Here is a 13078-nt window from a genome sequence, read left to right on the forward strand (position 1 = left end):
TTAATAACATTAATGAAATGAATGAATGAAAATGGTCAGTTTTTTAAATTGTATGTTTAGACAGAAGGTAAACATGAGTTCACCATTAAAAATTCCCTCTCTTTCAAGGGGTGATTGGGTGTGTTTCCATCCACCTGTTTTTATTCGCATTTTCAGTTTACTACTACTAAGAAAACGTGTGGTTCGCCAAAAATTTGACAAAATCTTTAAAAATCAAGTTTTTACAATTGGCTGAGGGGGAAAAGTTAATGTATCAATAAAAATAAAAAGCCACAAAGACTGAGTGAATAAATCATGACGTACAGTGGCAAAAACATCAGATCTGTGTGGACAGAGGAGACTGTAACACCCGAATTAATACAAACAAGAAAATTTCAGATTTCCATCATTTATTTTTTTATTATTATTATTCACTGTTTGAGGTTTGACTGCTGCTCTTTTAATTACGTGATCTCGTTACAGCTGCTTCTTCTGAAATGGTTTAATGGCCTCGACTGGAAAAATTAATTCTTGCAGAACGGCAGTGGATGGAAACATGCATTAATTCGAATTTCTTTTGCTGATATTCTGGAAATTTGTGCTAAATTTGGATTGAAACCTAGCTTGTTTTTCAGGAGGTTAAAGAGTCCATTTCATGGGGCTTTTAAACAAAAGGCAATTACAGCCTGTAATTATACTGATGAAATAAAAGAAGAAGCACAGTTCTCTCAAACAGACATGAAAGCAGACTAAAGGCTGTGCTATTTCATAATGGAACGGATGCCTGGACACCTACTGAACCCCGTTAGAAAATGTTATATGACAAACTGACCTCTGATCAGTATTCTAGATATTTAACATTACATCAACGACAGTCTCTGCTGCTGTCTGACCACCTGACATCTATAAATGGACACTTTCACATAAACATGGGCAGAGAGCTGGTCAGTACAGCCCGCATGAAAAACACTGAGTGCAAGTCAAGAATACCAGATGACTCCTGCTTAGACAACATTTGATTTATGGCGATATGGAGGAAGCAGCCAAATTCATCATCAGGCCAAAGGGCCATAAACTTTTCACAATATGACAGTAAACAGTAAACACACTTGCAGAGTGCGTTGCCTGCTTTTTCTAAAAAAAATTTGAGGCTTTTATTGCTCAAATTTCCCTTTGTGCCCAGGCTGGAGTGAGTTATGCCACATATATGACCAAAAGTATATGGACGTATATCTCATCAGCATTAATCTGCTGTGATGACAGCCTCCACTCATCTGGGAAGACAAGATGTTGGATTCAGGCTGCAGGGATTTGCTCCCATTCAGCCACAAGAGCATTAGTGAAGACGTGGGATGACGGTACAGTTCATCCCAAAGCTGTTGGGGGGAATGGAGGTCAGGAGTCTGTGCAAGTCAGTCAAGTTCTTCCATCCCAATCAGCAGAAAAGAACACTGAAAACCCGAGAATATGTTCAATGACAACATTTGTTACATCCAGTTCAAGCTTTTATTTCAAATTCTCGCTTTCCACAATATCTGTGAGTGGAAACTGTGGTGTGGTTAAAGTTAGTGAAAGATTGCAGCTTTGGCAAATAAACTCTGGTTAAGGTATAATTACAGTTAGGCAACTAAAACATTTGCTTAATTTTTTTTAGTTGATATGGCGAACCTGATAGCAGCAGTTATAGAGCAACATTATCATTCATTTGGAGTCATGTTTCTATCCATCAGATGAATGTATCCAACATTCACGCTCCTTCAGCTCTGTTTTTGGACTCTTATCAACTCCTGAGGAAAATACCTGGCTTTTAAGCTGCTAAATGCTCCACTATGTTCACCAGCTAGTTGCTAACAGCTGCCTGCTGCAGTGTAAAACAACACTATGAGAGCGGTAAGGGTGAAGCAAAACAGTAAAGTTGCAGCTGGACAGCTAAACAATGAGCTGAAGCTCAGTATAAAGCTCTGTAAAGCCGAGCAGAGCTGCAGAGTCGCTGATAATTCTCTGTAGGTTCATCACTCTCATATTACACACCGTCGTTTCATACATCTTTTTAAAAAATGTTGATTTTAGCTGCTGTAGAATTAAGAAAAGATTGTGGTGACGGTTAATAAAAAGGTAAAAGTTTTTAGCAGGTCTGTGACGGGACGCGAAAAAACTCATCACATAGTTTTTGTCTATAAATGTTTGCACGTGCACAAATACTCACATGTATGTTCACTATACACACACATGCAAAACACACATTTCTGGTGACTCTGCACATTCTCTCAAGAAGTGAAAAAAATCCCTCTGGAGACATAATTTTTCTTGAATCCGCATGATTTCCAGCCCTCTCTCAGTTTGTTCCATTCACACACTTGGCTCGACCCCCGAGTGTTGTTGTGAAAGAATGAACATTGACGCCAACAGCTGTTTGACTTTTGAACACTAACAGCAAATTTGGCTTCGAGTTAGTGCATGAAAAATGAAAAAAAAAGCGGATGAATCAGAGTTCATGAGTCAGAATGTTGTTCAGGTTCTGCATTAATAGCGTTGCCCTCATTATCCTGCACTGCTGCAGATGTTATAAACTCAGGAGTCTCAGATTAGCGCTGGTGCTGCTGCTGCTGCCAAACAGGAATCAATATGTCATTCAAACAGATGTGAACATCCAGGTGATTTCTGCTGAGCAAGATATTTATGCAAACATTGCTCCCATGCAGCCTTTGTGCTAAAGTTCCCGACTCAGGCACCTCATGCAACATAAAAAAGAAATACTTTTTATGTGGTAGTTTAATCTATTTAATAGTTTAATCACTATATATAACCTCTAAACCTAAGGTAGCATCTTTCTTTTGGTGGGGTCATAATGGTACAAGAGCACACACAGGAACATACAGAAGTCAATCAATTAATTCAGATGAAAGTACACTTACACAACTCTAAATCCCAACCTGATCCTGCTGTATCAATTACCTTTCTTCTGGGTTTCTGTTCTTTAAATTACTCTTCTTCTCTGTGGGGTAAACAAGGGGAAAAATGGTGGTAAATTACTACTTATTTTGTATGTTGGAATCACCATAAATAACTGTGTTCCTCTTCTGCTTTAATCACAAATAATACATCAAATATGGCCTGATAATCACTTTCAATTCTCTCATAGAATCACTGAAAAACATTGCAGACGTGAGCAGTGAGATTCAATTTGATACAGCTATACTGAGTAGAAATCTAATGGTCATTAGAGGCAGACAAAAGTCATGAAATGAGAATGAAAATATACATCTATACAGTAAAAATAATAAAGTCTTTATCATCCTAATCCTAAATTAAAGCCCAGTACTAAACTTTATGAAACTTTTGAGCCCTAAACCTGTTGAAATTCTCCTTTCACCAAATTTTCAAATAGAGTAACAATTATGAGAGCACATTGAATACTTTTTAAAATGTATGTTGATTTCTTTCTGTGGTGTAAATTTAAGATGAATTCACAGAGAGCGAGTTGTCTTTCAGAGTTTTATTGTGATATCCAGAGTATTCTGTATACAATTCTAAAATCGTATTTGTACATGCAGGCGTGTCGTCACAGAACATCCCATATCCGTCATCCTAACAGGTGTCTTTTAATTAACGCACAGTGTTCCTTCTATTCATTCACAGCCTTATCTATGTTTCCTCAGGGAGTTTTCTTCTCTGCTTTCTGTTTACTGAGAAGTAGAAGTTGAAGGCCGAATCTTCCAGCTCGTTTTTGTTAACTTATCCGCACCTGCTGGGAACCGGCAGTGGAATATGTTTCCACGAGAGACGCAGAAGAAGACAGACTATTATATTATATTGTTCACTTAGTTGTAAGACAGCATAACATAAAACAATATAACATAATCTAAAGACAATAAACATATGAGTATAAGCTTCTGTTTCACTTTCATATCATATATGTTGCCGTCCACTCTTGTTGACCCAAGCACACCCAGATGTGATAACCCGAAGTATCATCTGTTGTCTGTCTGCTTGTCTGCGCTGCTGAATGTTTGCGCAGCATTGATTAACTGCTGTATATCCGTATATTCTCATGAGAAGGAAGAGCTGATTCACTGCACGCTCTTATATAACTCCATCTTTAATCCAAGTCAGAAGACTGTTAACGTCAAGTTTCAAGAAAAACTCTAAACTCATGTCATTTGACTTGAGAATATGCCTTTCTTTATATATAGATAATATATATATTATCTATTATAATAGACATTAAACTCTGCCACAGAGAACGAACGTTTTCTTTCAGTTTAACATAAAACATTTAATCACCAACAATAACTTTATCTCTCTGCTGCACAATTATTTCTTTCAATTGAAAGATTATGATTTCTCTCAGGTGTTTAACAGTCGTACAACTGTAAAATGTTTGTGCTCATACAGTGGTGATACTTAGTTTTAGATATATACTGTTATTAAAAGCAATTATGTGCTTTAGATAAATAATTCCCCAAAATAAGAGAAAAAAAATATCACAGGTGCATCGACTTTGTCTTTTTTCTTTTCGGTTTATTCCACTTTTTCTCCGGCCCTCTACATGTAGGTAACACAGTACATACAGTAGACAGTACACAGTACAAAGATAATTTTGGGTTTGAAAGTGCAATCCTACTCAAACATGCTGAGTGTACGAAACATCAGCAAACACCTGCTCTGTGCATGAAGTAAACTCTGCAGGTGAAATCTGTGATCCCGTTTACAAGAGATAGTTGTGCAAAAAAAAAGAAAGAAAGTTAGGAATCTGTTCCTAATATTTGTACACTCAGCCAAGATACATCTTCTACATTACTACATTTCTGTTATTGGTTACAAATGTAAGATTGTCTGAGCAAGTAAATATCTAAAAGTTCTCACTGGAAAAGTTGAAAAAAAATCCAGTCTGGATGATTGATTATTCTAAAACAAACCATTAAAATATAAACAGTTAAAAAAAAAAACGAAATAAAATGATGCAAAGGGATACATTTCTGACATTTAAACAATGGATAGAATAAATAAAATATCTAAGAATCATTGCAGGATGTAAATTACACAAACTTAATATGCATGCATTATAGAAATTGTAAATAATGTTTACTGTATTTTTCATTTATTCTATTGTATTCATAAAATATTTGTATTTCAATAACGCTGAGCTCAGCAGACGAAGTGGCGTCTGAATTAAAATTGATTTTTTTTTAACGAGAAGCTCTGCCCACTTTAAATATATATATAAAAAATAAAATAAACAACATAAAGATATGAAAATGTTGAGGGGACTTGAGCATTGCATCAATATTTTGTAACCTTTGCTCCCTTTCTTTCATTTTTTCCCATCTATTTCTCAATTTCAACACCCGATTGACATTTTTCTCATTTTTGAACCCTTTTGTCACTATTTCTCAAACTCTTAGTCACGATTTTGTCTTGTTTTTTTTAATTCTTGGGTTTAAGATGACAAATTTAGTGCTATAATTGATAATTGTTGCCAGAATTGGGAAAAAAAGACAACTAATCAGGAAAAACGCAGTAACCCCACTGTATCTATCCTACCCTACACATTATACAGATGAAAAGGGAAGCCTATGTGTTTCCATGCAGCACATTATCAGTGGAATGATAAGACTTTCCAAGCACACAGTCAAGAGATAACTTATCATGTATGACACGAGACAGTAATGATGAAATCTAGAAAAATGTAGAGGTCAAGAGCCTCTAAAAGACACAGAGTCTTCCCTCTGTGTGCTGCACCGTCTCCATCATTATCTGTCACAAAAATAACCAACAGATAAGGAGTCTCATTGCTAAAAAAAAAAAAAAAAGTTTGCTTTGCCTTCATGAAATTACCAGAATCTTCTGGTTTTATATCTAGAAAGTTGCAAAATTTTTAGAAATGTGTCGTGTCAAAGATGTGATATATTAGTGAAACAACAGGATGTCAGCTATAAAACATTGTTACGAAGCAATGCAGACATCAGACTTAATAATATCTTGTGTGGAGTTAAGTTCAAGGCCACAGTCTTTGGTAGGACACAGCCTGCAAGATTAAAAACCTTGAATCACAAACTCTGAGCTCTCTTAAAAATAGCTGGAAAGTTTTGGTCAACAGTGCTGGAATTTTAAATATTTGCAGTTGTTTGTACCCTTGTTTAAAACCTGACTTGTTAGTGAATTCTCAGCCACTAATGATCACATCCTATTATAGAAAATATCAAGTATGAAAGACATAATGACTCCCTTCTTACACTTTTACACTTTTGCACTTTACCCATTGCCTCAGCCAACCTCCTGTTGTCTTAATTCTAGCGATATTTCTCAGTTTTGCCATTTGAAATGTGATCAGGTGGAGCATTGATTGCCCCCCCCCTCCCTCACATGCCTTTTCTCGGACCTGCTATTTAAGAATATGTAGATAACATCAGCAACACAATAGCACAGCATATGAATGCAAAATCCCATTCTTAAAAAGGCCTGGATGAGTTCATATCCCAGTAATCATAAGGATTATGGCTGTACACTCATGTAAACACGCTGACGTCTGGGGGCTAGTAGTTGACGGCCTCTGAGAGGGAGCGGTGGTTGGTGGAGCAGTGTCCCGCCCTGAAGAGGAAAAACAAAAAAATATATAAATAAATAAATGAGATGGGATTCATTTCACAAATCTCCAAGGTATTTAGTTCAGCAGCATAACAGTACAGTAAGATTTGTTAGATGTGTCCTCTCAAAGTGCAGCGATATAAAATTAAAGATTAATGTCATACATTTGGTGCTATTTTTCCTCACATATGCTAATATGCTTTATTGATAAGTTATAAGACATTGATTATGTGAAGGTTGTTAGCTAAAAACTAGCACAACCGGCAAGATTAGTTAAACAGCAACCAGGTCTAAGCTGCATTTGCTGATCAATTTCAGTTGGTTACTGTAGCAGTTAGTAAACTTTACATTTCCTGCTTTCACTCAGATTCATTGTCTTTCAGTTTTAGATGCAGAGATCCTCATGGAGATGCAAGAAAACAAAATGTAGCCTTGTGGATGTGGTTTTAAATGTATCTTAAATAGAGATTATGCAAACATACTCAATGAAAAAACTGACATCTAATGCTTCCACTAAACATTTCTCAACTTATTTACTTGTTAATGACCCAATTTGGTATCACTTTCTTATATAGAGCCCCTTATAAGGGGTTTATTGTTACTAATGGCTTTATTAACGGTTAATTAATGGCTTACTTATGCTTTATAAAACAGTTATAAGCTGTTAATAAGAACATTTGGGTTGCCAGGTTGTGAAAAATCCCTTAGATGGGTTGGACTGTTTGATCTGGACCAAAATCTATTTATTAACAACTTATCAACACTTACAGCTGCAGACTTAATGAATTAAACCCTTAATAAATGACTTAATAACATTTTTAACTTCAGACATGATGGGTTATTACATGTTTCACAAAGGGTCATTTATACAAAGAGGCACATTTACCTGCAGAGTCCTGTGGAGCATTCGTAGTTGTTCCGGCAGTAAGCTCCGAATGGTTTACTGTTCATGATCCTCCACAGCGGGGTCATCCGAGCTATCCTCCTCAGAGTGTGGACGACGGTGTGTTCGCCCCGTGAATCCGCACTGCGGTCAGAACTGGACTGGACCCGAGACGCCAACGGACCTGCACACACCTGATGGACACAAAAAAGTGCATTAGCAAAGAACCAAGCAGGAAACAAAGAAACAAAATGCATTTAATACACATTTAAACATGTAAATCTGAGTATATATATTCCAAATATCTCACTTCTGAAAAAACAATCTTAACTAAATGTTCACTTTGTAGCTTTTTCCGCATCTCAGAGTCTTCATCAGCTAGTAAGTTGCCCTTGAGATTTGCACTTTCATGTTTTATCTTTTTTCTTGCCCCACAAATATGTCTTACTTGTGTTGCATTTTCTAAAAAAAAACCTTCAAGCTCTATTTCTCCTTATAGATTCATCTGGATTCCTTTAATCAATCTTATTTTTTTTGCAGTGTGCAACATCTGTTTCAAATACTCAAAACACAGAAAACTGGATTGCGGTTTGCACTAACAAGAGACAAGAAATCCCCCTTTGAACATAAATCCATCCTTTAATAATCTCATCCATCATTTGATTTAACACCAGACACATTTCTTATCTGGATTTAGTGATCACAACTGTTCCTTCAAGTCAAGACTGTTCAACTGCTCACCTGCTGAGCCAGCATTAGCAGCACAAGGCAAAGTGCTACTGCTGCTTTCCTTTGGGTGAAGAAGACTTTCTCCTGCATCTTTTTACGCTCTTTTGGGGACTCAAGTGTTCTGCTGCTCTTCAGTCTTGAGGAAATCTGACTTCCCTGATCTCCAAACCTTCTCCAACTTTTCTGGAAGAGTCTCGAGTCCTAGTAAGTGACTCTGGAAGTCGTGTCAGTCAGGTGTTCATTAGTCGGAGGGTCGCTGGAGGTCTCTTCAAGTCAGCCTGGCTCAGCAAACTCAGCTGTGGCACCGGCGAGAAGGCTGGGTTGTCCTTTATATAGACAGGCCATGATCCCAGGAGAGAGACAGCAAGAGGGAGGGAGAGAGAAAGAGTCACAGTCCACGATGTGTCGTCAACCTCTCTCTCTCTCTCTCTCTCTCTCTCTCTCTCTCTCTCTCTCTCTCATCTGTCTTTTCTGGCTCAAATGTGACATGTGTTTGCGGAAAAATAGTCATTTCCTTAAATTAGGCCATTCAACACTATCACTCCTCCTCACTCTGTCTCAATTTCTCAAACACAAACACACTTTTTCTCTTTATCTTCTTTTACACAGACAATTAACTATTTTTATAATTGTTTCCATCATTTGCTGTTCTTTTTTGTCATATATGGCAGTAAAATGAAAATCTTAATGCTTTAGACTGTTAGTCAAACAAAACAAGCAAATTGAAGATGTCACTGTGGCCTCTGACAAATTGTGAACGTAATTTCCTCACTATTTTTTAACATTCAAACGATTCAACGATTTAAGACAGATAACGTGAGCCAGAAACAGCACACGTGGTCGTAACATTAAGGAACGGCAACAGAGAGACGCAGCTCGGTGAAGAGGGTTTAAAGGGCCACTAAGATCAACTTGCACTAAGATAAGACTTTATCAATCTGCTTTGTCTACCGATGCCCATGACCTGACGCAATCTGGCAGTCCCACTTATACAACATACACAGCCTGAATACTATGGATGAACACAGCAGGAGTGATTTACATAAGCACGTACACAGTACATACGACCCCGGCACGTGACTAATGCGTACAGAATGTGTGTTTCATATATTTGAATACTGGTCTGTCTTCAACCTGAAGACAAGTCTGGACTCATGTCTGTGTGCAGTCCAGAGAAAACCATCCATAGCCATGTTTGTAAAATTAATTTCTGCTGAGAAATTAGAATATCAGAACATGTAACCTTGGTGTTTGGTTGCAGGGTTAGCATCCTCTATGTTGGTGTTCTCCATTTGGCATGAATTTTGGTACCAACTGGCGATGTTGGTGCAATATCACTTTGAAGGTACTAAAAATAGTTGCGGTCTGTCCTGAACGACAAAATATTTGCCTGCCAGCGCTTATGTCCACACTACATCATTTCCCACCACCACAGCTAAAGACAGACAGCTACCGTTAGCTAAACACCCTTGTCCTGACTCAGCAGCTTTAACATGAACTAAAAGTAGCATCCAGTGGGAATCAAAGCTAATGCTAGCAAGCTAGGCTAACAAGCTTCCATTTGTCAAGTGGAAGACAAACTTGACAGCATGATGAATCCTCCTTGATGTTGTAACAGGACAGATGGTTTAAATCGCTAATGATAGACAGCTGAAACTATGTGGAAAACAGCTATCTGCTATATGGTAGTGTACCCTGGACTTTTACAGCTCTCAGTTGTCGGCCATTGCCATGGGAAATTTCCACTCAGAGGTCAAATACAGTACATCCACAAATGATATATTGTTTTTAAAATATGCACAATAGCTGCAGTATCAGTTTGTATACACAAAAAGTGAGGAGAATTCAAATTTCAGTTTGACTTTATACTTTCAGATAAAATGGTAAAGCCTAAGATAAAGTTTTAGGCTTAAAACCCCACAGAATCATCTTGAATAATGCATTGTCAGCAATATCGAAGACAAGGCTGCTTTTCCTTTTTTACATTTCATTGGACAGTGATGATGTGAAAGCTGATAGTCCACATGAATACATTCTGGATTTGTGTGTATGTTTGATAAAATGGGGATAATACACTTCGGCACATTCCCATTTGGGCTAAAAGACGATTATTTTTTGCAAGTCAAACTCTCAAAGTTGCAATCAGTTATGTTTATGTTGTGTTTATCAATCCATGTTGAGAGTAATGAAGTATACATGTAACTAACTCCTCTATATTAGCTGTTTAGGAGAGGTAAGCAGGCACACAGCAGCGCTTGCATGGGGACCAAGTCCAGTCCCAAGGTCAGGCCTTGGTCGAGGGCAGTGACAGGAGTCGTCCTAATCTTAACTACAAAGGGATCAATAGGTTGTGGCATTTCCTAATTATACACGTGACCCACCAAGTACACACTTGTGCACTTCTGTCTGCAAATTTTAGACTTTGATAACTGGCTTGAAAGATGCTCAGAACTCTGCTGCAGGCTTCTTGCATTAAACATCCACAATGCAGTGTGTCAGGCGTATTGTGTTGAGTGAACCTGGACTGGGTAATAAAAACGGGAGCCTGCGTGCACATGGCTGGAACTCATCAACTGGGTTAGTAAGACAAAGGTCAACGCGCCAACATTTTTGCAGGACATTTGCATTTCATGGTTCACAACAAAATGAAAACCTGAAGGTTGTCTTTGCAAGAATTCAGGAACTCAGTTTCCAGCAGGACTGTTTTTAAAGAGTATCAAGGCTTTTGAGTTGGTTTTGTGGGTCAAAACGTCATCGAATTTGGCCTCTGAACGAAAAAATCACAGTATTATAGTATAATATCACAATAACAATAATGTTCCTATTACAAGTTTTATCCAAACGACCTAGATTGCAACGGCAATCTAGGTCAGCCTGGAAGAGTCAGGGATGTTTTTTCCCGAAGGAGTCACAACAAAAGTGTGTTTTAACACTCAGAGAAATGAAAAAGAGAGGAAAAGAACAGTCGATTTAATGAAAGGAGCACAGAGGATCACAGATGGATGCAATGGAAAATTCCTTTGCTGATTCCTGTTAGGTTGTTCACTGAAAGGCCCCCCAGAGGTGCACGAGACTGACAGGAATCCTGCTCTACATAAACTCAGAACATCTGCATCACATATTATCGCCAAGCATGACTCATCGGACTTGACAGGCTGAGTCAGTCTGCAGATATAGAGAAGTTTCAGAATATAGAGTTAGTAAAAAAAAAGAGATGCAAAGTGTTACGCAACTAGTTTAAATATTTAAATCAGATAAATACGCAGTTGAGTTATATTGGCACTCCACACACAATCTATTTCAGGCATCAGTGATCATAAAATAATCACATTTTATAGGGCACTTTCATTGTTATATAATGATTCTCATGCTTATCAGTTGATAGTTATCAATGTCATGATGTCATAGACACAATGCATTTCTATTTGCTTTATGCCTTTTTCCTGTGATGTGGTCTTGATTTATATTCATCTTTATAGTGAAAAGATTTAAATTAAGCTAAATAAAATCATTTAGAAAATCTGGATTTAAAATATTAACTCCAACTCTATCAAAGTCCTGACTACACATATTGTAGATCACACTGAATATGACCTGTGCTGACAGCTGAACTTTGGTTACCTTGAAGTTACCTTAAAGTGAGCGGGTGTATTATCACTTGACGACAGTGAACTTTTACCATTGCCACCATTGTTACTCTGGTTTCCAGCTTAGCCACAGACCTTTACTTGACTCTTTATAGTTTGTACATTTGTCAACTTGAACACAAGGATTTTAAAAGCTTGTGATAGCTTTCATTTTGATTTTGCTCAATACCTATTGAGCAAAACAGTGTCCAACTTTACAATTATATCAATCTGTGTCGTGAAGAATGTCTCTAGTGAGAAATTATGAGTTTCATGGCTTGTCAGGTGCCTCCTGTACAACAATGTTGTATTGTTTTTAGGTGTTAAAATTACACATAATCTTTGCAATATTTGCTACTTGGAGACCATCTCTGCCGTTGACCTGTTGCTCCTGCAGAGGACAAAAACATGGACAAAGTTCCTGATTTACGCTTTAATCATCAGATGAAGCCCAGCGGCTGCAAAATCAGAGACAATACGTTAATATTGCATGAATAGAAATTTAAAGATACTGCGTAGGTTCTAACTATTAATTTTTTGCTTTTATTTCATTGAGATCTCTCCTACAAAGACCTTAAAGATGCACACTCTCCATTTTAATGTACATTTTATTTTATGGGAGGGAATTCACTATGTTGCTAAAGGGCACTTCAGCAGAGACTGGAGCCTTTATGGACTGACTGAGCCCTGTTTCCTTTCTTGGTCACGCCACCATCCTCTGGTCAGAAAAAAAACCCAAAAAAACTCTCTGACCATCCAGTGACGTCTGAACTTCAAACTCTGATTGCCATGAAGTAAGAGGGAATGAAACGGATCGAAGGAAAGTTGCAGGCATGACCTCACCTGACCAGTTTTTAGTCCGCATGTGGACTCTGCAGGGTGACGTTCACAGAAGTTTGTTACCCAGAAAGCTCTATAAATATGGACAGGCCTTGAGTCAAAGCCAATACTTCCCTGATAAGTGGATATGGTGACTCTGGCAGTGCTTATATCTTATCTCTCTTAAAAAGTAATCAGAAGTAACTTAGATCAAAAGAACCTATGATTTTACAATCAGGGAACCAAAGATTATTTAATGAGCTGTTCCCTGTTGAGAAAACCAGCATAGACCAGCCTGACCAGCTTGTCCTGCCTGGTAAACCAACTAAACCAGCTTAACACCAGCTAAGACCAGCTAAAACCAGCAACCAACTTAAGCTAGTCTATGCTGTTTTTTCAGCAGGGTTGCATAATACGCATATTTCAATTTTAACTGTAATTATTGTAATTCTGA

At 37.7% G+C, this 13078-nt stretch overlaps 2 protein-coding genes across 2 annotated transcripts in view; one reads left to right on the plus strand and one right to left on the minus strand.

The window, feature by feature from the left end:
• The window catches only part of shroom4 (shroom family member 4), a 115391-nt gene that overhangs the window by 4993 nt on the left and 97320 nt on the right, over positions 1-13078 (plus strand). The window lies entirely within an intron of this gene.
• Positions 5777-8803, minus strand: leap2 (liver-expressed antimicrobial peptide 2). The gene is made up of 3 exons (XM_044342423.1): positions 8192-8803; positions 7454-7644; positions 5777-6570 (listed from the first exon to the last, which is right to left on the minus strand). The coding sequence occupies exons 1-3, from the start codon at positions 8267-8269 to the stop codon at positions 6516-6518; spliced, it is 324 nt and encodes a 107-aa protein (XP_044198358.1). The 5' UTR covers positions 8270-8803; the 3' UTR covers positions 5777-6515.

Source organism: Thunnus albacares, chromosome 22 (assembly GCF_914725855.1).
Source record: "Thunnus albacares chromosome 22, fThuAlb1.1, whole genome shotgun sequence".
In the NCBI taxonomy this organism is placed as follows: Eukaryota; Metazoa; Chordata; class Actinopteri; order Scombriformes; family Scombridae; genus Thunnus; species Thunnus albacares.

Excerpts from the sequence above, each read along its gene's own strand:
- leap2 (XM_044342423.1), bottom strand. The coding sequence starts at position 8,269 with ATGCAGGAGAAAGTCTTCTTCACCCAAAGGAAAGCAGCAGTAGCACTT. Across the intron at positions 7,645-8,191 it reads TGCTAATGCTGGCTCAGCAG|GTGTGTGCAGGTCCGTTGGC; the intron begins GTGAGCAGTTGA and ends TGTGTCCATCAG. Across the intron at positions 6,571-7,453 it reads TGCTCCACAGGACTCTGCAG|GGCGGGACACTGCTCCACCA; the intron begins GTAAATGTGCCT and ends TTTCCTCTTCAG.